This window comes from Letharia lupina (assembly GCF_014066315.1).
Source record: "Letharia lupina isolate WasteWater1 chromosome Unknown contig_20, whole genome shotgun sequence".
Taxonomy (NCBI): Eukaryota; Fungi; Ascomycota; class Lecanoromycetes; order Lecanorales; family Parmeliaceae; genus Letharia; species Letharia lupina.
In genome coordinates, this window is record NW_023502989.1 from 438,628 (window position 1) to 461,569 (window position 22,942).

Here is a 22,942-nt window from a genome sequence, read left to right on the forward strand (position 1 = left end):
CGCGTAGGCAATGACATGGACATTCGATCCATGCCCATGGTCAACCCGCTGGATCTCCTTTACTTCTTTGACCGGCAAGAATGGAGGACCCGCCTCTCCGATTCCGTATGGCACAAAGTCTCAGCGTCAGCGCCATGGCCATTGCCGACTGCTGGCTCCTCCTTCTGCCCGCCTGAAGGCTACACCCATCTTGCACTACAGCTTCAGCTTCGCCCTGGCTTTCAACACCGTTTCCGCGGCTATACTCTCGGTGGGACTCACCTCCCATAGGCCCTTCAAGACAAGGCTGAGATGCATGATCCAGGTATCTAACGGTAATGGGAAGGCGTCATGCACCTTTATCGACGAGACGACGACAATGTGCATGCCCCTCCTCTCCTCAACCTCAGTCTCATTAACCAGTTTTTCGTGGTCTATTTCGGCCAATTCAATCAATATATATACCACATATCACCATGGATCCCCTCTCCGCCTTTAGTCTTGCCTGCGGCGTAATCCAGGTGGTCGATTTTAGTACGAAGATCGTGGTAAAATGCCGAGAAATATACAAAGATGGAGCCTTGTCTGAAAACAAAGAGATCGAGTCCATGGCCAAACACCTTACGGAACTGTCTACCGACTTGAAGTTAGCCAGCGCTATTCCGAGTCCTGGACCCATGCCACAGTTATACTACGATGACCAGGACCTTCTAAAGCTGGCTCAGCAATGTTCTGGGACTGCAACCGAGTTAATAGATGAACTCCAGAAGCTCAGTATCCAGGGTCTGCACAGGAAGCGGGATGTTGTCCGCAAGGCCGTAAAGGCATTCCGGAAGAAGAGCACTATTGAAGACATTCAGAGAAGGCTGGAACAGTATCGCAGGACGCTAGACACACGGATCTTGATCAATTTGAGGTTCGTATGATCGCAAATCCGTATAAATCCTGGAAAACTGATGGGTGATGGAACCATTACAGACAACATGTCCACCTGATTTCTAGAGAGCAGAGCGACGGCTTCAGGGACCTCGATCGCAAACTCCAAAACCTCATCATAGGTGTCGCCAGAGATCAGAACACGTTTGATGATTTGAAGGGCTTGGTTCAAGTTGAAAATGCATCAAACAAGCAACATGTTAGTGAAGAATTCGAGAAGGTACGCAAATTCAGGGAACTGCTCCCTTTGCTAGTAAACACTCTAAGCCGTCAAACATGTCCTGGGCATACAAAGTTCATTCAAGGCTCAAATCTGTCTCGCAACTCAGACCTGCGCCTCGATTAAAAGGCGCTAATTTTGAACTCTTGCTGCAGCATTGCAACCAAACAGCCGCCAACGACTTCTACAAGCGATTCATCGAGAGCCTCTACTTCCCTGATATTCATGCTCGCCAAGAAGAGATCGCAGAAGCCCATCGGCAGACTTTTGAGTGGATCTTCGACAAGCCTGGCCTCGAAGCCTACCTTTGGCACGATTTTGTCGATTGGCTTGAAAGCGGGAACGGCATTTACTGGATTTGTGGCAAAGCAGGGTCCGGCAAATCAACACTGATGAGTTTCATATGTCAGGATTCTCGGACCGAGACAGCCTTGAAGATTTGGTCGGGGAATAATGCAATTCTCGTTCCATCTTTCTTCTTCTGGAATGCCGGCACCGAACTGCAAAAGAGTTCAAGAGGGTTACTGAGGTCGCTCATATATCAGATTTTGGAACATGTTCCCAATTTGATGCCAGTGCTTGAACAATCCCCAGATGTCTCTCAGCATATCACACAACAACTCCCAACCTGGACGGAACGACGGCTTCGTGCAACGCTGCATCAATTGCTATGCGCCGGACTAAATTTACATTGTCTCTGCATATTCATCGATGGCTTAGATGAGCTTAGCGATAATCAGGACAGTCTATTGGAGCTAATTAGAGGATTTCGGCAGTACCCGGGCGTCAAGATCTGCCTGTCCAGTCGACCTCACCAATCGTTTAGAGATGAATATGGATCCTCGGCGATGCTGGAGCTACAAGATCTGACTGAGCCAGACATTCGAAGATATGTATCAGACAAGCTCGGCCGAGCGCCCCTGAAGGCCTCGCAGGTCGCATGTTCCTCATTCGGGCTCAAGGATACCGTAGATACGATCGTCTACAAAGCAGAAGGCGTGTTTCTGTGGGTCAATCTGGCAGTGAGAGACCAGATTGAGGGTATCAAGAATGGCGACGATGCCGAGCAATTGCGAGAGAGACTCCAACTTCTACCAAAAGAAATCGAGAAACTTTATGTCCACATGCTTCAGAGAATCGACAGTTGCTATCGGAAGGAAGTAGCACAATACCTTCAACTAGTTCTTTGCAACGATGAATCCTTGTCACTCTTTGAGATTGCACTTGCAGTACACAAACGAATAGATGATATCCTTGTGTTCTCTCCAGATATATCCATTGGTGATGTACGCAATCACTGTGAGTTCATAGGGGAGCGGGTTGCGACGACATGTAAAGGATTCTTGGAAGTACGCGAATTCAAGGATGGTCACGAGTGGCAAAAGATGGTGACTGAACGCTTCTTGAAGTCAGTGAAAGACCGAAAAACACCTCTTGAGCAACGTGGCGATATTATAAAGACCAAATTCTACCATCTACACACTCGGGTCAACTTTCTTCATCGAACCGCCTTGGACTTCTTCGAAGACAATGAGGAAGGGAAAAGTTTCCTGGAAGCGAATACCTCAGTCAATCCACATCCTCAAGTATTAAACGTCAAGGCTTCACTTGCTGAGCTTATAGTCTTTCCCTTGTCAACGGACGATGGCGTAGTTCGAAGTCTCATTGACCAGATCATGGATAATGCTTCCATTGCCGAAGACAATACAGGAGTCGCGCAAACGGCCCTAATGGAACTTCTAGATCGCAGCATAACAATATTATGCCGACGATCTCTAAGCCAGCCAACGAATCTTCATTGGTGTAGAGTGTGGGAATTTCCTGAAATTTATCATTCCTCGTGGGATTTGGACCGAACACGGCCGCTGTCCAGATCGAAATCCTCACAAACTAGTGGTCGCAGAAACGACGTTGTTCCGGCCCCTTACCCGGTCGACTTCCTCAGCTTTGCAGCTTGGCATGGACTTCATAATCATGTTGCGCATACCCTTGACTTGCGATCTGGATGGCCGCACCCTAGCACTGAGGACTATTTACTCGGCTGTGTTGTTGACGGTTTGGGTTGCCCTGTTCCTCTTCATTTGCGCGGGCACTTAAAGCTTATATCGGCACTCTTGAAGCGAGGTGCTGATCCCAATATGAGAACTTCAAGCCGTAGCATGTGGGGCTCCTTTCTACTAATAATGCATAGAACATGGTGGCAGGATAATTCCTGGGTAGACGCAGGATGGGTAAAAGCTTCACGGGCATTTCTTGGGAGCGGCGCCAATGTCAATGAAATGATCAGCTCCAAGTTCATCTGGATTTTCGGTAATAGAGAAGTGTCTCGTTCGATGAGTTCATCGCCTCTTGAAATAACGGAATTTTCGATGTGGCTGCATCTCTCAGCACCATCGGTTCTACAGCAGTATTTCGCCACCAGCTCCGAGTTCTCCGAGTTCGAGGACGCACTTATTGCCTCCGGCGCATCCTGGTACTCAGAGTGCACCGAATTGTTCTTGAGGGTTGGTCAGGGAAAGGATAGACGCCGGGTTGACTCAAAATTGTCAAAGCAACAACTGAGCCAGTTTTGGGAGGTCTTGAACCAGCGTCTAAAAGCATCCCCCGGAGATATTTTGATGCGCTGTAAAATAATTGAGCGCCAAGTTATGGAACTGGTCCAGAAGCTCGACATGGAACAGCTCTACCAACAAGCGCCCCTTGAGGAAGAGTTTGAAGAGGGAAGCCTCTCGGAAGAACAGTCACAAGAACACGAAAGCAGCGAAGACATCGAGAGCATCTCCGACGGATCAAGCATCGATGCTTCAGATTCCGACACCTTCGAAGCAGAAGGGCCTTCAGACTCCGCAGATTTCTCCCAAGAAGAGGAGTGAATGCAGCGGCCGAAGCAAGACGACTAAGCAGAGGATCTAAAGATGCAGAATTTTCTGCAGAGGTGGTAACGTCAACGTGCTTCACTTGTCGGGTCGGAACGCTACATGGAGGACAATGCGATACAATCACGCTAGCGGCCAGGTCAGCGGTGCTGACTGCTTTCCAAGAGCGGCTTGTTTGGACGTCGTGGTGGATTTTCGTTCGGCAGTATGCTGTATTACACGGCGTTACATTTTCCCATTGGGAGATGTTGCTCTGGCGGATTTCTTCCAGTATGGTAGTTTATGAGAACATGAATGATGATGATAGCTACGATTTCTTGCAATACCGATCTATTCAATTCAAACACTGACCATATATTGCGGTTCATGCACGTTGATCTACCCGATCTTGCTTGATGATTGGGAATACTTCGATTTCGTTTAGCATAAATTTCTCAAGGGTAAAAATTGACAGCAGTAAATGATGAGTTGTGAGCGACTTCCGCATGTAAGGGGTCAAATGAGTAGTCAAGAAGAGGGTAAGCAGATGTGGCAAGCTAAATGACGGAAATGTCGAGTGTACCAAGACTAAAGAGCTGGGTATCTTTTAAGTTTCAAACGCCCTATATTGCACCTCACCATTCAACGCCTTTTTGTGCCATCGGTCGCTACCTCATTCAGCGGCCATACGCTCCTGATCCTCCAGAGTACGGCCCTCGTGCCACTCCTTGAACTCTCTTTGTAACGCAAAGATAACTTCAACCGCAATTAGCAAGATGATAATCCATTCCAGCCGGACACCATGTGCCTCGCTCAAATGCTGCCGCAGCACGCTAGCTATTTCCTGTGCGTAGTCCATCTTCTCGTTCAAGGTTTTGATGCGGATGTTGGTATCCAGTGCTCTTCCAACCTCGTCGTAGTAGCCTTCGAGTCTCAATTCGTGGCGGCTGTCCCAGAAGAGGTCGGGCAGGGAGTCCGTCAACTCGGAGTAGAGATTCAGTTGGGCCCGGATGCTGAGGAGCTGGCCTGTCTTTGTCGATATGAAACGTCGCGTAAAAGGCATGCGGCCTCCGCGGGAAAGTTGGGAGGGAATAGTCCTAGTGGACTCTTGATAATCTCTTAGAAGAGTCTCGAGTACGGCCAGCTTCGTTGAACGAGCTAAACCAGATGAGAAGGCTATCTTTGTAAGCACCGTGTCAAGGTTTCGACTGTGGACCTGGAACCCGTCGGTATCTGCAGCTAGCGATGCTTCAGTCTCGTTTTCTGCGGCCTGAGCAAACTTTGATTTGGTGCCCAGGTTGATTCTATCGCCTTTGATACTGCTGTGTTCTCTGCTTGGGTCTTCAGAGTAGTCAAGATCCTCCTCCTCGAGCTGAAGAAGTGGGTATTTGGCAGCTGGGAGAAGCGTTTTCGACACCAATGGCGTAAGTACGCTCTCCGGAATGGCCCATGCAACTACAGTGCCAGATGGAAACACAAAGACATCGCCAACACTCGTCTCTTCTGGGTTCGAAGGATCTGCGTGGACCGGCAATGCTACATGTACCACCTGCGGATACAGCTCCGTTTTGTAGGGATCCAAGATGTTGCCCAAGCCCTGAAGTATGCGAGCTACTTCAGCGACGTCGTATTCTTCAGCAGCGCAGATCGCAGTCACGGTCTAGGTGTTGCAAACAATCAGTAACAGTGGGCGAAGAGTCCTGGGTAATGTCCAACCTTAGAAGTTGCCTGATGGGCAACGGCCGGCGTCTTCTTTGACCCTTTCCCATCTCTAGACCGTTGAGCCTCAACTGCGACTCTCCGCAGAGAGTTCTTTGCTGCCTGGGATCTTGTAGTCTTTCGCTTGTTGTTTCCAGGAGATTCTTCTATCTTCGCAGGAGCTTTCTCCAGCTTCGCGTCTTGCTGTAGGAAGAACGGGGCGCTTGTTGAGAAGTAGTCATTTCGCTCATTCCGCTTTCGCGAACGCAGACCACCGGTAGAATGAAAGGAGGAGCTTCTCAGTCGGAGAGCAGGACTCTGGATGATTGGTAGAGAGCTGAAAGGCCGGCGCTGGTAGGGAGTGAAGATGCGTGGAAGCCGAAGACACAGGCAGTTCAGATTCGATGGCATTGCTTGCTTGGGAGGGTACTACATTGGGCAGACATCGGAAAACCCATTGCTAGGCAGCCACATTACCTGGGATCTCCTCATGGAAGAATGGCATGGAGAGCGAGTGGGAGAGGACCTTGTTACACCAAAGTACACATTGAGACTCAGTCTGGAAGAGGCCTAGCGGTTAGGGCTAGGTCTAGCGGAGGGAGTACTCTCCGCAACTCTGCTGTGCTTCTTAAATTTACCCTGTGCATTCTTTCCCTATGGCTTCGGAGGCCGGAGAGGCTGATCAGGACGAAAGCGTTGATGAAGAGGAGTCAACTCTTGTCAGCAATGGCAAGCCCGAGCCCGAGAACGGGGAAGAGGGGGAAGCTTCCGAGGAAGAGGAGGATGAAGAACCACGTCTGAAGTACGCACCCTTGACGCAACACCTGAAGCCAGTATACCGGAATGGCGATGCTACAAGCGCCTTTCTGGTTACAGGCGACAAGATGGTGAGTCGGCCGCTGCGATTTTTCGGGCTCGGAAAGAAGACTAACGGCGCCCTAGATCATAGGCACGCACAATGGGAACATAGTGAGCTCTGACTTGACTAGAATTATTTACCCCTGCTGACTGGATCCAATAGCATGTGCTGTCTGTGCCCTCGCTGAAGGCCATACGGGTCTACCACGCCCACACAGCATCTGTCTCCGGCCTCTCCATATCTCCGTTCCCTCCACCATTGGCAGCTACAAAATTAGACGCCGTGAACAGGGTCGCTTCTGAGCATAGAGGGTCTCCTAGGCCTTCAACGCCAAAAGTAAACCATGATTCGCCCTCCTCAAGGACCCCGCAGCAACAGCCTGTCCCACTCACGCCTTCGAATATGATATACATCGCGTCTTCTTCCATAGATGGAAACGTGTGTGTTGCATCATTGACTGATTCCAAGGATGTTCAGTTACGGAACTTTGGCCGCCCAGTTCAGACCGTGTCCCTGTCTCCTGACTACAGAGCTGATCGATCTTACCTATCCGGCGGCATGGCTGGCAATCTGGTGTTGACAGTGGGAGGACGGTCGGGGACTAGTTCTACTTCGACGACTACCGGCAGTGCCGCAGCCTCAGCTTCAGGTTGGCTTGGCGTAATAGGCCTAGGAGCCAACACCGGGAGAGATCAGGTCCTGCATTCTGGAGAGGGAGCTATAAGCACCATCAAATGGTCCCTATCTGGAAAACACATCGTATGGGTCAACGAACAAGGTATCAAGATCATGCGTTCGAACTTGCATCTCGAGACTGGAGAAAGTGAATTCGCGTGGAAAAGGATCAGCCATACTGACCACCCAAATCGCCCGGGCTGGGATGAAATGGCAGGCATTTGGAAAGCACATGTCGAGTGGATAGATGAAGCGGGCCTTGAGTCTGATGACGGATATTCTCCATCCAATGGCTCTCTGGAGAAGTCTCGGGACCCGCCAGATCTTGAGCGTCTAAAGGCACCGCAGAAAAGCAGACGTATTGAGAAGCTGGTAGTAGGATGGTCCGGCACCATATGGATCATTAACGTGCACCCTGGAGGGGCCGGCGTTGGAAGAGATGTTGGTGAACGCAAGATAGGACGAGCGGAGGTTGTCACAATGTATGAGTATGACTGGCTAGAAGACCTCCAAGCCCCAAGCTAATGTGTACTAGTTTACGAATTGACTGTATAATATCTGGAATTTCGCTATATACCCCAAATTTGCTTCTTGTACTTGCATATATCACACCAGAAGAGGATGTCTCTTCTAATCCCACAGACACGAAACCGGGAAGGCATCGGCGCAAAACTGCGCTCCAACCTGAGATGAGGATCATCGACATCACAACCAAAGAGGAAGTCAGCGTGGCTGACACGCTGAACATGAGCCGTTTTGAAAGCCTGTCAGCAACTGATTATCATCTGGGTGTTCTTCCCGCAATGCGCTTTTCTAGCAAGGCCGCGACACAAAGGGGTGCATTCGAAGCTATCGGTGGCGGCATCGAAGCCATTGGAGGTGGTATCTGGGATGCTACCATGTATCCAGCTCGACTCTTCAGCAGCTCTGTAAGCGTTCGTAGCGGTGGCAGTCCAGGATCAAGTGTTAAGGCTGCTAGCGATGCAGATACCAAGGCCAGTCTTACTTCGGCCCAAATTAGCGAGATGCCCAACCCAGCTACTTTGGCACATGGGATGAAAATCTTCATACATAGTCCTTACGACTGTGTCATTGCGACAAAGCCCTCACTCTCCGATCATCTCTCATGGCTTGATTGTCATGGCTTGTATGAAGACGCTTGGAACTTGCTAGATCGGAGTCCAGAAGCAGTCCATGGCCAGTCTGACAAAGCTTCAGACAGCCCTTCAAGCACACCAACCAAAGCGCAAGGCAGCCTCGTCGAATTCTTTGCGGATGACAGCTCTCAGACTACTCTCTCAGGCCTGCGCAATCCTAACTCGCAAGCTGAAAAAGAGAAGCGCCGCATTGGCGATCAATGGGTGCAGCAGCTGATATCGAAAGAAGACTGGAGTAGAGCCGCGCGGATTTGTGGCCAGGTTCTGAACACCTCATCCAGCTGGGAGCATTGGGTGTGGGTTTTTGCCCAAGCCAACAAATACGAAGAGATCACCCCATACATACCGACTGCACAACTTCGGCCTCCACTACCTTCCCTCGTCTATGAGCTCATGCTGGGCCACTATGTCCAGACGGATCGACTACGCCTCAGAGAGCTGCTCGAAAGATGGCCTCCGGATTTGTTCGATGCTGGGGTAATGATCGAAGCCATCGAAAGCAAGCTCAAAGCAGGCGACGTCCGCGAGGATTCTAGTGAAGACGGTGAAACAGGGCGAGACTGGCGTATCCTCATGGACGGTCTCGCAAAGCTCTACCTCGCCAACGGCCAAACCAGGAAAGCTTTGTCCTGCCACATCCGCCTTCAAGACGCAGATGCAACCATGTCTCTCATAGCTGAATACCACTTAGTCTCGGCAGTCTCGGAGGACATTCCGGGCTTCATCCTTCTCCGTGTCAGCAAATCTCAACAGAGATCCGCCCCACTCTCTTACCTCTCCATCGCAACGCTCGAACCTATCCGCCTCCTCGTCGCTGAAGCCCATCATGGCATCGTGCAACCCGAGACCGTTATTCAGCAACTCGAAAAGCGCTACGGCATGCCGAATCCCTACCTCTTCTTCTACTTCCGCGCTCTCTGGACTGGGGATACTGCCCAAGATGCCCAGGAGACCGCTATCCCCAAAGCAGCAACAGAAGAGCGCCTACTCGCCATCGAAGGCAAAACCCTCGTCTCCGATCACGCCGACACCGCGGTCCACCTTTTCGCTGAATACGACCGCCCGCTCCTAATGGAATTTCTCAAGTCCTCTCAGTCGTACGATCTAGCGCTCGCCTCCAAAATGTGTGAAGAGCGCAAATACATACCCGAGCTTGTCTACCTCTTATCCAAAGAAGGACGTACCACCAAAGCTTTGCGTTTGATCATCGAATCCCTAAACGATGTATCCCAAGCCATATCCTTCGCCAAAGAACAGAATGATGCTAGTCTCTGGGACGACCTCCTCGACTACAGCATGAATAAACCTCGCTTCATCCGTGGCCTACTTGAAGAAGTCGGCACCAGCATTGACCCACTCAAGCTCGTCAAGCGCATACCTCTAGGCTTGGAGATTGAAGGTCTGAGAGAAGGCTTGGGCAGGATGCTGAGGGAGTACGAGGTACAAGAAAGTATCAGCGAAGGTGTAGCCAGAGTTCTGCGGGGAGAAGTCAACGCCGCTATGCAGCAGCGAGGAAGAGGACAGAGGATGGGCGTGCGCTTTGATGTTGCGAAACCTCACCATGACGAGTCTTCCGATCATCTTGACAGCAAGAAACCAAAGAACCCACCAAAGAAGATCCGGCCGGGCTACTGTGTCGGGTGTGGAGAAATGATCACTGAGCACGGTAAGTTGTCTTTCATATTTCGACTCCTATGCGGCCACACTTGCCTTCGAATATTCAAACCTTCCCCGTTACTATCAAACTACGTGCCACGAGGTCTCACTAACGCCTTTCGTCCCCACAGACAAAGACATCCTAATCGCCTTCCCCTGCACCCACATCTTCCATCTCCCCTGCCTGCTCAAATACGAGAAATCCGACGCCGAACTCCCAGACGTGCTCTCCACCTTCGGCACCCTTGACTCCGAAGACGAAGGTGGCTATGACAGGAGTATAGGGCCGAAGGTAGATCACGCTGCGTTATTGCGGACGGTGGTTGGGGAAGGCTGTCCGGTGGCGGAGCATCATATGGATGATGGAGTGGGCTGAAGGTGTTCAGTTGAGGGCTTGAAGGGCTTGTTGGCGGTGATATGATGCATAGCAAGGGTTTTGGGGCATATTATGGCGCAAAAACCGGAAGCATTGGTTCCGAGCGTAGTATCTTCAAGCAAATCAAAGTCGAGCATGTATGAGTGTTTATTTCCGTACACGAGCAGGCAAGTCATTAACCAAGGCAGCGATCTTACGCAATGAGGTTTTCGCCTTGTATGCACAAGCGTTAGTTGCCTTGAGGGATTGTAGCAGTGTCTGAACGATCTCAGGGCTTGTTTTCTACGTTCTTATCGACATACTTTAAGAAAATCCTGCCATTACAACTGCCACTTCCTTGGGTAAATCACCTTTTCAGGCGTCACTGCATAATTAGGACGAAGGATGGGAGCAAGTATGAATTGGTCTATTAAGCCGTGACTAAGTGACGTTACAGACGGGAGACTCACGAGAGCCTTCCATTGTGGACGGCCACGAAGCTTGAGCGAAAGAATAAAGAAGGACAACGTTCAATAGGAACTGTGGCCATGCCGAACTAATCCGCGCCATGGTTACCATCCATGCATGCCACGAACAACATGATCTTGTATCACACGCAAAGGAAGCCCGTCAACGTATTCGTGACCTTGGCCCCTACCCATGCCAGTCTAGATCAAGAAGGCAACGTTGGCAGCCAAAGCAACCAGGAGGGAGAGTACGAGCCCGGTGGGAACGGTGTACTCGGGGAGGGCACCGTTAGCAGGAACAATTGTGCGTGTTGTTGACCCGACTTCTGAGACGACTAGAGATCCGGTGGTGGTGGTTGACGGGGTACCCGTCTCTGAAGAAGTGGATGTGGCCGTCGTAGTGGCTGAAACTGTGGGTGCAGAGCCGGTGGATGCTGGAGTTGCAATGGTAGCGTTCGCCGAGATTGGTGCAGCAGCAGTCATTGATGACAGGGCGGCAGATGCTTGCGAGAGGGCTGATGACGCGGCTGATGGCATTACTTGCTGAACGGCCGAGATCGCAGCGGATGCCTGAGACAATGCGGCGGACGTATCGAAAGCTCCGGCTGCCTGAGGTACTTGCATAGGAAGGATTGTCGGGATTCCGGCAACGGTAGTCGAGATGGACGATTCCGGTCCGGCAGTGCAGTACTCAGGGATCGAGGTAACAGTCACAGTCATGCTATCTATCCACCGAGTCAGCTCAAGTTCGTCCCATGTAAGGACCAATGAGGGTAGGGTGACTGACCATCACGGCCAACAAGGCCACCGAACTTGCGAGCGAGACGTGCCTCACGGACTTGATGGGCTGTATGATCTATCAGGCAAGGTTTGCAACTGGCGAGAGGGATGAGCATACCTTGAACGTTCTCACGAGCCTCGAGACCGACACGAGCGGCTTTGCTGGGCACTATGGAAACCAGTCGTTAGCATATGGTGTGCAAAGCGTGGGAGAAGATGAGATCGAGAGGATCGTGCTTGGAAGACAAGTGCATGACGATGGGGATCATTGGCACTGCTAGTGTGGGCAATGTTACCAGGCATCTCGGTTCTGAAATCCGATTTGCATTGGACATCACACTCAGTACCCGGCATCAGATCCCAGCAGATGGCAGTGCAGTCACCGCTGGTAGCAGAGATCACCGTTCGTCGATTCAAGGCAACTTCGGATGTGGGGATAGATTTGGACGTAGACGTGGTAGGCATCGCTGTGTAGAAACTTCCACCACAGTCAAAACCGCAATCGATATCGCCCTCATCCAAGTTACCCGTGCAGACGGCACTGCAGTCACCGCCGGTAGAAGAGACTACCGTTGGCTGGTTCAAGGCAGTTTTGGAACTTGATGTCACTGTCGATATCACAACGGATGTGGATGTGGATGTGGCAGGCATTGTTGTGGAGAAACCTTCAGAGCAGTAGACATCACAATCCGTGCCCGTGCCCAAGTCACTACTGGATAGGTCCCAGCAAATAGCAGTGCAGCCGTCATTGGTGACAGTGACGACTGCTTGCCGTTTGGCGAGGACGGGCTTACCGGTTGCTTCGATGGCGTTGATAGTGCACACCAGGCTCACAAGGCCGAAGACGACGGACTTGGTGACACGCATCTCGCCGAAGGTGATGAGGTTGATGGATGCGAAGAAGAATGTTCAGGTAGTGTAATAGAGCTTGAGCGATAATATGGGCTGCAGTGGTGGTTGAAGAGCAATGTTGTGAGTGAGCAAGATATGCGATGTTGAGGAAAGAAGAAATCGTTGAGCGGTTGAGGAAATATAAACAACCAAACCACGCTAATAGCAACGCAGCTTCCCGACTACCAGCAAATACGGCAAGCAGGTACGCGGCCCTTCAATTCTACCCCTACGAAGATACACATGCTACGGACATGCAATTGCAGGTATATGTCGTGATAAGGATGGTTCATTAAGTGCAGTAAACACGCGTAGAAAGAGAACCTTCTTGAGCACCGTGACCATGGTAGTCGCTTTTCATGCCAATGCTAAAGGTTCACATTTTGAGACTGTAGTCAGCCCCCGTCGAGGATAGCAGCTCGGTCAGAGTCCGGGCATTCGTGCTTGCAGGAAGGAACTGCTGCTGAGTTCATGCGTTGTTGAGGCGAACGCGGCTTCAAGTTCTGGCAGTTGCTGCTGTCAGCAGCTAAAAGTCCTTTCCTCTTGCCCAACTCTTCCTCTTCTTTACATCTTCACCATCTCTCTCTCTCATCCTTCAGTCACTCGTTTACAGCCACACACTCCTCTTAGTGCTTTGCAGTCAATTGATTGCCTTCTTGAAGATCCTTGGTTACTCATCAGCGTGCGTATGTCAGTTGCAGCCATCATGCATCTCGTCAAGTCTTTGTTCGTCGTGGCATTGGCCACTCCATTGGTGGTAGCCGGACCGAGAGGTCAGCGGCCTCCGAATTCCATTGACAGAGCCCGACTTGCTGACCTTCCACATAGGCAATGGCCTTCGTCGACGTGCAGGAGATGGTGAGCCTCCCACTGCCCTCAGCTCACGTTTATGGCTCCTTCACTCTGCACTCTCATACACAGCAACTCCACGCAAAGAATTCTTTTGCAGAGTTGCTTAAGCCAGTTTTGGTGCAAAGTCTGCACCATCTGACGCCAGGACAACGCTCTCCTCTTTCTTGCACTCCGACCTGCACCAACCTCATCTCCGGCCTTTGCTGACCAACATGTGCAAAATCAGATGATGACTCCTCGTCTCTATCAACCACAGACTTGACACCCAGCTCATCCGAATCTGCAAACGACCAGCCATCTGTGATTTTGATTGGAACAGCACCGCTTGGGACTGGCATCTCTTCAGCACCTGGGACTACACAAGCAGTTGTGATCACCGATGTGTATGTTCAATTCCTCCTCAGCTCTCTATACTCAAGCTGACTTGAAGAGCAGTGTCTACACCACCTTGACCACTTGCCCAGTCACCAGCCTTGTCACTTCTGGCAGCACGTCGTTCGAGGAGATCACGACTACCATCTCAACCGTTACCCGTACTTCAACGTCCACGCTTTGTACCAAATGTGTTGCACCTCCAAGTAAACCAGCATTGTCTTCAAGCTCACCGAGGGAAACGGCCGCAACTTCTTTGCCGTCTTCCATCATCTATTCTTTGTCACAACCATCGTCAAGCCTGCCATCAATCTTGAGATCCTCGACTGCTGAAGTGCCTGGTACTGGCGTGCTTTCAGCCATCCTTTTCACAAATACCATTCCGGTGATCCCACTGCAAACAGCCATTTCTAGCAAGCCAGAAGTGCCCAACACTGCAACTTCTCCAAGCAAGAGTCCCGTCTTCCCGAGCTTTGTCTCTTTGACCGTCTCGGCTGCGTCAAGTGTCTCAAGCACTCTTGAATTTCCAGGATACGGCATTGTACCATCTCCAACCAGCACTCCCGGTTTACCAAGAGAAGAGATCTTTTCCAACGCTACATCTTCAATCATCCCTGTCTACACTGCAGCGTTACTCGGCAATGCATATGGTGGTGGCTTCGTCAGCACTCCATCCGTCTATGTGACCAGACTGCCATACCCCAACAGCCCATCCTCAGGCGTTCCTCCTGGATATGGATCAGGGTCGTCCACTACCATCACTGAAAACAATGTCACAGCAGTGTTCCCCAGCTTGGAAGCCTTTTCGACCTCAGCAGCTGGCCTACAAAGCACAACTGAGATAGCAATTTCTGCCTTTACTGCCACCATTGCATCAAACGTCAGCGTCCTGATCGGCACCCTCGGTGCCTCGACCATCGCTGCTACAACTTCCGGAAACGAAGGCTCCACTCCAACGTTCATTTCGCTATCACCGTTTGGTGGAGAAGTAGGCCAAGAGTCTGGTTCCCCTGCTATTCCCACTGTGGTATCCATTGAAGTACCGAGCAGTCCCGGCTCTGCTATCGTCGGAACTGAAGCCAATGTAGCCTCGACTGCTACAACGCCTGTTCAGAGAGGCAACTCTGGATCTGGTGGTGTCATCGGCTACACCGCTATTATCGCAGCTACGTCACCTGCCGGGGCCTTGAATGCTGAGGTCAACCAAGTGAGCAATGCAGTGCTGTCTTCGTTGACGGCCGCTGGTGTCCCAACTTCATCACTCAACGTACAGGTGGCCGTTGTCGGCTCTTCTACCACATCGATCATCGGCTCGTCAGGCGAGACAGCAGAGTCCAGCTTCCCTACCTCAACGCTCATCGGAGGTGCTGCTATCCTATCTACCGTGGCCACTGTATCTCCACTTGGTGCAGGACCGTCCAGCTTTCAAGTCATCGCTGCAGCAGAGAACGCTACCAGCTCGACTACCTCAGTGATCGAATTGGCAGGCGCAATAGGATCTTCCGTCGTCCCGGCCACCACAAGCGCTAGTGTTATTCTAAGCCCAAACTTTTCCAGCAGCGGTATCAACATTGAGGCAACTCCTGCTGGCAATCTGACTTCAGGCGAAATCGGTGCCACTATCATTCCATCTCTACCAGCCGAGCAAAGTGCTGGGCCCGTGGTCACTTTGGCTGTTGGATCATCGGCAGAGCAGACTCCAGCTGCTGGTCAATCCGCTACTTTGATGCCAACACCAATCATCGTCGCCAACGGTAGCACAGCCCTCGCTGTCGTTCCATCGCCTGTCGTTGGTGCCAATGGTCTGACTTCACTCGCTGTCTTTTCGACACCCATAGCTCCTGCTGCTGGTGTGACTACGCCTGCTGTCCTCTTGACACCTATCGTAGGCGCCAACGGTCTCACGTCACTCGCTGTCGTTGCCACACCTGTCGTCGGCGCCAATGGCTTGACATCGCTAGCTATTGGGTTCGAGACCGAGACTATTCCAACTGCTGGCCAATCCAACAGTGCACCTACTCCAATAGAAGGATTTGTCGTCGTCCAACCACCAGCCTTTACACCGCAAGTCTCCGGAAGTATCCCCAACCAAGCCAATATCGCTGCCTCTGGTGTCGTCAACGTCGTTTTGCCGTCCGGATCCGCCGAGTCCCCAGTATCTGGAGACAGTGGAAGTGGCAACTACAGCATCCACGTTTTGCTTAACCCTACAGCTGCCTCTCAATTCCAAGGCTCTGCTGTCAGAATTTCTCTTGGTTTTGGGGTTGGTTTGTTCGGATTGATGATATTCCTTATTCTCTTGTGAGCGACATGTCTAAGTCACCGGTGCGAGGGGTGAGAACATGGGTTAGATGATAGATAGGTGGGTTCATCGCTATGGGAGTCGGAGGATTTGCTTTGCTTTTTCGCTGCTTTATACAAGAAGATGTCTTCTGACAAGAGCGGTATCTTATCAGCATTGTTTACTCCCTAATCATGGTGGAGAGGGCTGGCCATATAGCATAGATAGCACGACTTCATTCTCAATCTAGTGGTTCACTTCATGATCTCCTTTTTGCGTGACCTGAGCTTTGCCTCCTTCAGCTCGCAATGCCATCAACATGAAAAAGTGCAGTGTCTCGTCCTTCAGCCTTAATGTTGACCTCATCTTCCACAGGCGCCACTTTTAAGAACGGTCCTGAGTCTTTCTTGGTATTCAATGGACACATTGGCTCCCATAATCTCTAAAATCATGGAGCCTGATCTTTTGGAAGGCCAGTGCTACGACACTGCTCAATGTATCTCCAGTGTAAACCTGCTGCATTTTGGGAGTAGTGCAGAGCGTGGCGGCCAAGATAGCGATGCAGGCCTAAGACCACGCCTGCGTTCTGCCGGTGTATGCCCTCTTATAAAAGGGCCATCTGAACGATGGTACATCCAAAGCCAGCTCGTCTTCTTTCCCGCCAACCTCGACGAAGATCCTGGATCTCGAACGACCGAAGCTCTATTCCTGGCCTTGCATCTGCGTCTGCAACTGATACACCTCCATCTTCTTGCTCTCGCTCTCGGTCTGCGTCTCCTGGATCTGCTTCTCCAACCGCTTGATCTCCCGATCGATGAAGTCGAGGCGGCCTTCGACGGCCATGACGGCTTCGCTGCGCTCTTGTTTCAGCAGGACGGGGCCGACGAGCTTGTAGATGGCGGAGGTGGAGGGGAGGGTGGAGAATTCCTTCGCGGGTGTCAGTGGTGCGGACGATGGACGGGGACGGGGAAGCGGGGGTCGAAAATATGGGGAGAACGTGCACCTTTTGAACGCCTTTGTTTTCTTGCTGTTGGGACTCGAGGCGCTGGCGGGCGGAGACGGTTGTTTGGAGGTCTGAGGGAGGATTGGGAATTAGCAGATGCGGTTTGCGTGGAAGGTTGTGGGGCATGAGGTCTACCTGTTTGGATCTTTTGATAGGCGTCTGAAAGCTCTTGGAGCTTCTTTTGGTCTTCTGCCATATCGTAAGTGGGACATCTAGTCTTTGAAGGCAGAGTCGATATTTCGATATCCATAGGGCTGACCGTGGGGTGGCGTCATTGGCTTGGCGCGTGTTTACCCACTCTCCTGCGTTGGCTCTTCGCTTGCTACTGTATTGTTGCCGCAACAACAACAATAACAGACTGCTGGACACTCGAGAATCCTAATTTTATCCACTCCGTGCTCAGTGCTACATAGAAGTTCAAGCGCTCTTAAGTTCTCAGTTCTAGACCCCGCCTTGAAAAGCTCAAGAGCTCTATCTCTGGGCAACGGTCCCATTCAACGGACTAAGACCATATCTCTCGAAGAGGAAAAAGTCACGACCGTCACAAGAAGAGCTTAGACGTATCCGCTTTCCTTCGTATCGCTAGCGAAAATGAGTAACACAGATTTCCTCGGCCGGGCGATCGAGGTCGTGAACAAAGCCATCGAGAATGACACTGCAGGCGAATATGAGAAGGCATACCAGCTATACTATCAGGCCTTGGAGTTGTTTATGTTGGCATTAAAATGGGAAAAGAATGTCAAGTCGAAGGAGACGATAAGGGCCGCGGCAGGTGGATATATGGAGAGGGCGGAGAAGCTGAAAACGCATCTGGCGGAGGGCGACAAGAGCAATAAGAAAAAACCGGCAGCGGTGGGGAGTAACGGGAAGGTATCAGGAAGTGGGGGAAAAGGAAAGTGAGTGTTTCAATCTTTCTACTTAAAGCGGTCCAAGCCGTGCTACGCAATAGGAGACTAATTCTCAGGCGCTCCAGGGACGATGATGACGATGACGGAGATCCCGAGGCCAAGAAGTTACGAGGGGCACTTGCAGGGGCTATATTGACTGACAAGCCGAACATCAAGTGGGAAGATGTGGCAGGTCTGGAGCAGGCAAAAGAGGCGCTGAAAGAGGCCGTCATTCTGCCCATAAAGTTTCCACATCTGTTTGTCGGCAAGCGCCAGCCTTGGAAGGGCATATTACTCTACGGGCCACCAGGGACTGGTAAATCATATCTGGCGAAAGCGGTGGCTACAGAGGCAAACAGTACCTTCTTCAGTGTGAGCAGTAGTGACCTTGTCTCAAAATGGATGGGTGAGAGCGAGAGGTCAGCTTTCCGGTTTCGCAGTTCTCAGTGAAAACCAAAGTAGCTAACAAGCATCTCCAGATTAGTGAAGCAACTTTTCAACATGGCCCGCGAAAACAAACCCTCAATCATCTTCATTGACGAAGTCGACGCCCTCTGCGGCCCCCGCGGTGAAGGCGAGTCCGAGGCCTCGCGACGCATAAAAACCGAACTACTCGTCCAAATGGACGGTGTGGGTCGGGACTCCAAGGGGGTTCTTATCCTCGGTGCTACAAACATCCCTTGGCAACTTGATGGTGCGATACGGCGGCGGTTCCAACGAAGAGTGCACATAAGTTTGCCAGATCTGCCGGGAAGGATGAGAATGTTTGAGATGAGCGTTGGCACCACGCCGTGCGATCTGAAATCGGAGGATTTTAAGACGTTAGGGCAGCTGAGTGAGGGTTATTCTGGTAGTGATATCAGCATTGCAGTGCAGGATGCCTTAATGCAGCCTGTGAGGAAGATTCAGACTGCTACGCATTACAAGAAGGTACGTCTTGTCCACTTCCAAATTCGCGAGGCTTTTATTGACGATATTGACTAGGTCACGGTCGACGGAGTTGAGAAGCTAACGCCTTGCTCGCCTGGCGACGCCGGTGCCATGGAGATGTCATGGACAGAAGTTGAATCAGACAAGCTGCTCGAACCGCCACTTGTTCTAAAAGACTTTGTCAAGGCTGTCAAGGGAGCGAGGCCGACGGTCAGCGCGGAAGATATCAAGAGGAGCGCCGAGTGGACAGCAGAATTTGGCAGCGAAGGGGCATAAAGATTTATTTCATGTGGCATTCCCCACATCATGAATAAGCAAGGCGTTGGTGCGCCAGGGTATGGAGCATTATTAGGTCTATGGGGCATTCGATATTGACTGACTGCTTGTCTACACGACGACATCCAAAAGGATCTTGGCTCCACAGTCCCGTCTGCCACCTCTCCTCCATTTGACTGTACCTCGTTCCAGCCACCACTGTTCTCCGGCTTCTCAGCCAGAGACCTCGTGGTACCACTGCCATTTCAATGACAAGACTCGTCTACTTCCATTGTTCGTGAGGACGGTGTTTGCTAGATCTACTTCGGAATCTCCATGCATCTACGACCAGCTCGTCTGCCGAAAGCTCTCATACATTGAACGTTTGCAAACCGCATGCCATGTCTTAGCATCACAAGTTGATATTCCACCGTCCACTTGTCTGAGATCACTTGATTACGAATATCGTACATACATGGAGATAACGTGGACGAAGGAAGGATTGGCTTAGCGAACTTGGCACGTCTAAGGCAATTCCCGAGACCCTTACTCCGGGAGCCTCCAGTAGATATAACAACGGGAAATTTTCAAGCAAAATAGTGGACATACAAATCGAGGAATAAAATAAACGCAGCTGCACCATCTTTACAGCAAGCGTTTGACTCGATGGCCAAATCCTACTGAGTGAGGGTCGCTAAGAGTTGAGGCAAGAAGCTGACTGTGATCTGTAGAGTACTGGGCCGGGTCGACTCGGGAAGCTGCATCGGTCACACGCTCACACATCTGTACCTTCCTTCCTTTACTCTTTACTCTTTTCTCTTTTCCTCCTTTGCCAGGGCCGTTCTCAGCTCCTTCCGTCAGTCGAAAGGGTCTATCCTTCTAAGTGTCTCTGTTATCTATGCAAGGTAGCGAAGGATAATCGCTGATGTTATGGACGGGCCCTTTCTGAGAAGGCCTGAGGAGGCCTGAGCACAGAGTCATGTGAGAATCCTCCATATACTGCACTTCGCAGACGTGTTTTCGGGGCCAATCAGCACATAGATGCGTCTACTGACAAATCGCAAGCATACGCCTCTTCATGCGGCCGGAGGACTCAGCTTGCATACATGCTGCAAATATTCAATCTGAGACATATCTTAAGCGCCAACTATTCTCTTTCCTCTTTTCCCCGCTTCCAGTCTGTCCATACAGCTCCTCCAATCCAGCCACTCTGACTACCTGAATATCTGAACTCTGCACAATCTCCGAAGACCCAGACGGTCACCGTCTGCCCCTACGTTCTTCCTGATAAAGGAGCTGGAGGAGATGCTGGGCATATAATGCGTATTGCCGTCGTCTCAATCAGTCAAGCTCGATGCTAGCTTACTACATATAACATCTTAGTGTTGCCCACATATCTTTCTCTACACCTTTTCTTTCTCCCATGAGCATCTGTCCCCTGAGAGAGCCGTCATGTCTCCTTTGGCATTGCTAAAAGATACTACTTCCTACTTCTCACCACTTCTGACCGGTGCTGTTGCCGCCTTCATATTCTTCCTTTTCGCCAAATATATCTATCGTGTCACCTTTCATCCTCTTGCCACCTTCCCGGGCCCAAAATTGGCAGCGCTCACCAGCTTATATGGAGCCTCCTACGACTTGCTTCCCGATCGCTCATACTGCAAACAATTTCCTGCTCTTCACGACAGATATGGTCATATGAATATTCTTATCACCAACGATAGCTGCTGATTTGATATGCTATAGGACCAATCGTAAGAACATGGCCGAATCACCTCCACATCCGTGACATGGGCGCCTACAATCAGCAAGTCGCCTATCCCCTAGTTCCATTCACTACTTACATTGACCAGAATTTTCAAAGCGGGCGGCGTTAACTTCGACAAACACGCCCCCTTCTACGCGGTCCCCCAGTTCAAAGACGCCTACTTCCCCATCGCCTCGACCAAAACTGCTCTCGCTCGTAAGAGCATGCACTCTCCTCCCTTCTCCAAAGAAGCCGTCCGCCGCTCCGAACACTTAATCACGGACATGCTCGCCAAATTTCTCGACCTCCTGTCCGGCTATGTCCCGGGAGCGAGGCCAGTGGATCTCACCATGGGCTTGAGGTGCCTAACTGCGGATATAAGCATGAATTATGCGTTTCAAAGACCTTTCAATGCGCTCGATGAAGATGGGTTTCAGTCCCAAGTGATAATGGGAACGGATGCGAGTTCACGGCTATTCCAGTGGCTTGCTTATTTCCCCAGGTTCTTTGGAGGAGTCTTTCGGGTGGCGGAGAATCTGCCGCAGTGGTTGATCAGGAGATATATGAGACCCTTTGCGCTTGTGAATTGGTGTTTGGAGGTGAGTGCAATACGCCCTGTGTACGCTGGTTGTCCGACTCTTGGGCTCATGATGGCACGAACAGGCATGTCGCGACCAAATCGCATACTTACAAAACCGTTCTCCTTCGGAAAAAAAGATACGTACGGTATTCGACATCAATCTCAACCCCAACCGCGAGAAAGGACAATTCACGCCTACGACTAGTGAAATGGGAGCGGATGCATTCGCGTTGTTGGTGGCTGGCACGGACACTGTGGCTATTACTACGGTGATGATTACATGGGCGCTTCTGAACAATCCGCAAATGATGCAGAGGCTGAAGGCCGAGTTGAGAGAGGTGATGCCTGGTCGGGAGGACACTGTTGACTGGGCTGGGTTGGAGAAACTGCCATATCTGGTAAGCAAGCGCTTTGGAGACAGGGTCTTGTGTCATCCCAATCAACGCTGACCGACAAAAGCGCGCCGTCATCCGAGAAGGTCTCCGCCTTGGCTACGGCGCCCCAGGACGCCTTCCCCGCGTCGTACCATCTTCAGGCGCCGTCTTGTGCGGACAGAAAATCCCGGCCGGAGTACGCATTCCCCACCCACCCCATCTCCCCAACACCCACTGACCAAAGACCCTCGACAGACCGTCGTCTCTTCCAGCACCTACGTCTACCACCAAGACCCGCACATCTTCACCGACCCCCAGACATTCCGTCCCGAGCGCTGGCTCGCCCCTCCCACCGGCGGATCGAGCGAGATGGACGCCAAATTCGTGCCGTTTTCCAAGGGCTCGAGGTCGTGCATCGGCATCAATCTCGCCTACGCCGAACTCGACCTCATCGTCGCGCACCTTTACCGTCGGTTCGACGTTTCGAACGCCGGTACCACGGACGCGGATATGCAATGGAAGGACTGCTTGGTGCCGGTGACGAAGGGGCACTTGAAGGTTACGGTGAAGGAGAGCGTGGACTGAGGGATCGAATCGCCTTTTACTTACTCACTCTGTGACTGAACGAATCTGCTATGAATGACAGCGGCTCGAGCATTGTGGGGTCTGGAGGCTTTTGGTTATGGAGATGGGGAAAGGAGGATACACACATCCACGCTCGAGATCTTTGAAATTGAATCACAGGGTTTTCTCTGTCGGTTCTGGTTACCTGCTTTGTATTTACGGTGTGCAAAACGCATTCTTCGCTTGTTGCCCTCCCCACCCAAAACTGGTCCGTAGTCAACAACAGCCCTCGATTCCACCATCCATTGCCATTTTCACCAAGTGAATTCTGAACCTAAAAATCCGCCCGCATAGATAGACTGATCCGGGTGTTTTAGGTCCCTAGTCCTTTCCTCACGGTACGCCTTACATACAGAACCACCAAAGAACGGAATCAATGGCCGTTGCCGACTACGTTGGGCGGGGGCAGCAAACAAACAAAGATACCCAAAAAAAAAGCTTTGCACACCGCCTCCGTATCCATCTCGAGTTATGAGACGACCGAACGGAATGGTAAATGTACAGATTTC

General features: G+C 51.2%; 8 protein-coding genes across 8 annotated transcripts; 5 read left to right on the forward strand and 3 right to left on the reverse strand.

Moving 5' to 3' along the window:
* Window positions 1-455: 455 nt before the first annotated feature.
* HO133_004978 (uncharacterized protein) lies at window positions 456-4,008 on the forward strand (the record flags this gene model as incomplete). Its single annotated transcript, XM_037295890.1, has 3 exons — window positions 456-895; window positions 982-1,135; window positions 1,291-4,008. The coding sequence occupies 3 exons, from the start codon at window positions 456-458 to the stop codon at window positions 4,006-4,008; spliced, it is 3,312 nt and encodes a 1,103-aa protein (XP_037148588.1).
* Window positions 4,009-4,663: 655 nt separating this feature from the next.
* Window positions 4,664-6,099, reverse strand: HO133_004979 (uncharacterized protein; the record flags this gene model as incomplete). The annotated part of the gene is made up of 2 exons (XM_037295891.1): window positions 4,664-5,650; window positions 5,707-6,099. 2 exons carry the CDS (start codon window positions 6,097-6,099, stop codon window positions 4,664-4,666), a joined length of 1,380 nt encoding a protein of 459 aa, XP_037148589.1.
* A 245-nt stretch (window positions 6,100-6,344) lies between these two features.
* HO133_004980 (uncharacterized protein) lies at window positions 6,345-10,411 on the forward strand (the record flags this gene model as incomplete). Its single annotated transcript, XM_037295892.1, has 5 exons — window positions 6,345-6,575; window positions 6,631-6,657; window positions 6,710-7,704; window positions 7,758-10,045; window positions 10,167-10,411. The coding sequence occupies 5 exons, from the start codon at window positions 6,345-6,347 to the stop codon at window positions 10,409-10,411; spliced, it is 3,786 nt and encodes a 1,261-aa protein (XP_037148590.1).
* A 647-nt stretch (window positions 10,412-11,058) lies between these two features.
* HO133_004981 (uncharacterized protein) lies at window positions 11,059-12,504 on the reverse strand (the record flags this gene model as incomplete). Its single annotated transcript, XM_037295893.1, has 4 exons — window positions 11,059-11,582; window positions 11,645-11,704; window positions 11,756-11,806; window positions 11,934-12,504. 4 exons carry the CDS (start codon window positions 12,502-12,504, stop codon window positions 11,059-11,061), a joined length of 1,206 nt encoding a protein of 401 aa, XP_037148591.1.
* A 730-nt stretch (window positions 12,505-13,234) lies between these two features.
* On the forward strand, window positions 13,235-16,103 carry HO133_004982 (uncharacterized protein; the record flags this gene model as incomplete). The annotated part of the gene is made up of 5 exons (XM_037295894.1): window positions 13,235-13,301; window positions 13,357-13,386; window positions 13,607-13,763; window positions 13,816-16,019; window positions 16,072-16,103. 5 exons carry the CDS (start codon window positions 13,235-13,237, stop codon window positions 16,101-16,103), a joined length of 2,490 nt encoding a protein of 829 aa, XP_037148592.1.
* A 632-nt stretch (window positions 16,104-16,735) lies between these two features.
* On the reverse strand, window positions 16,736-17,286 carry HO133_004983 (uncharacterized protein; the record flags this gene model as incomplete). Its single annotated transcript, XM_037295895.1, has 3 exons — window positions 16,736-16,960; window positions 17,037-17,107; window positions 17,172-17,286. The coding sequence occupies 3 exons, from the start codon at window positions 17,284-17,286 to the stop codon at window positions 16,736-16,738; spliced, it is 411 nt and encodes a 136-aa protein (XP_037148593.1).
* Window positions 17,287-17,627: 341 nt separating this feature from the next.
* On the forward strand, window positions 17,628-19,129 carry HO133_004984 (uncharacterized protein; the record flags this gene model as incomplete). Its single annotated transcript, XM_037295896.1, has 4 exons — window positions 17,628-17,932; window positions 18,010-18,342; window positions 18,403-18,853; window positions 18,908-19,129. 4 exons carry the CDS (start codon window positions 17,628-17,630, stop codon window positions 19,127-19,129), a joined length of 1,311 nt encoding a protein of 436 aa, XP_037148594.1.
* Window positions 19,130-20,898: 1,769 nt separating this feature from the next.
* Window positions 20,899-22,394, forward strand: HO133_004985 (uncharacterized protein; the record flags this gene model as incomplete). Its single annotated transcript, XM_037295897.1, has 5 exons — window positions 20,899-20,915; window positions 20,962-21,454; window positions 21,519-21,833; window positions 21,895-22,005; window positions 22,065-22,394. 5 exons carry the CDS (start codon window positions 20,899-20,901, stop codon window positions 22,392-22,394), a joined length of 1,266 nt encoding a protein of 421 aa, XP_037148595.1.
* Window positions 22,395-22,942: the final 548 nt, after the last annotated feature.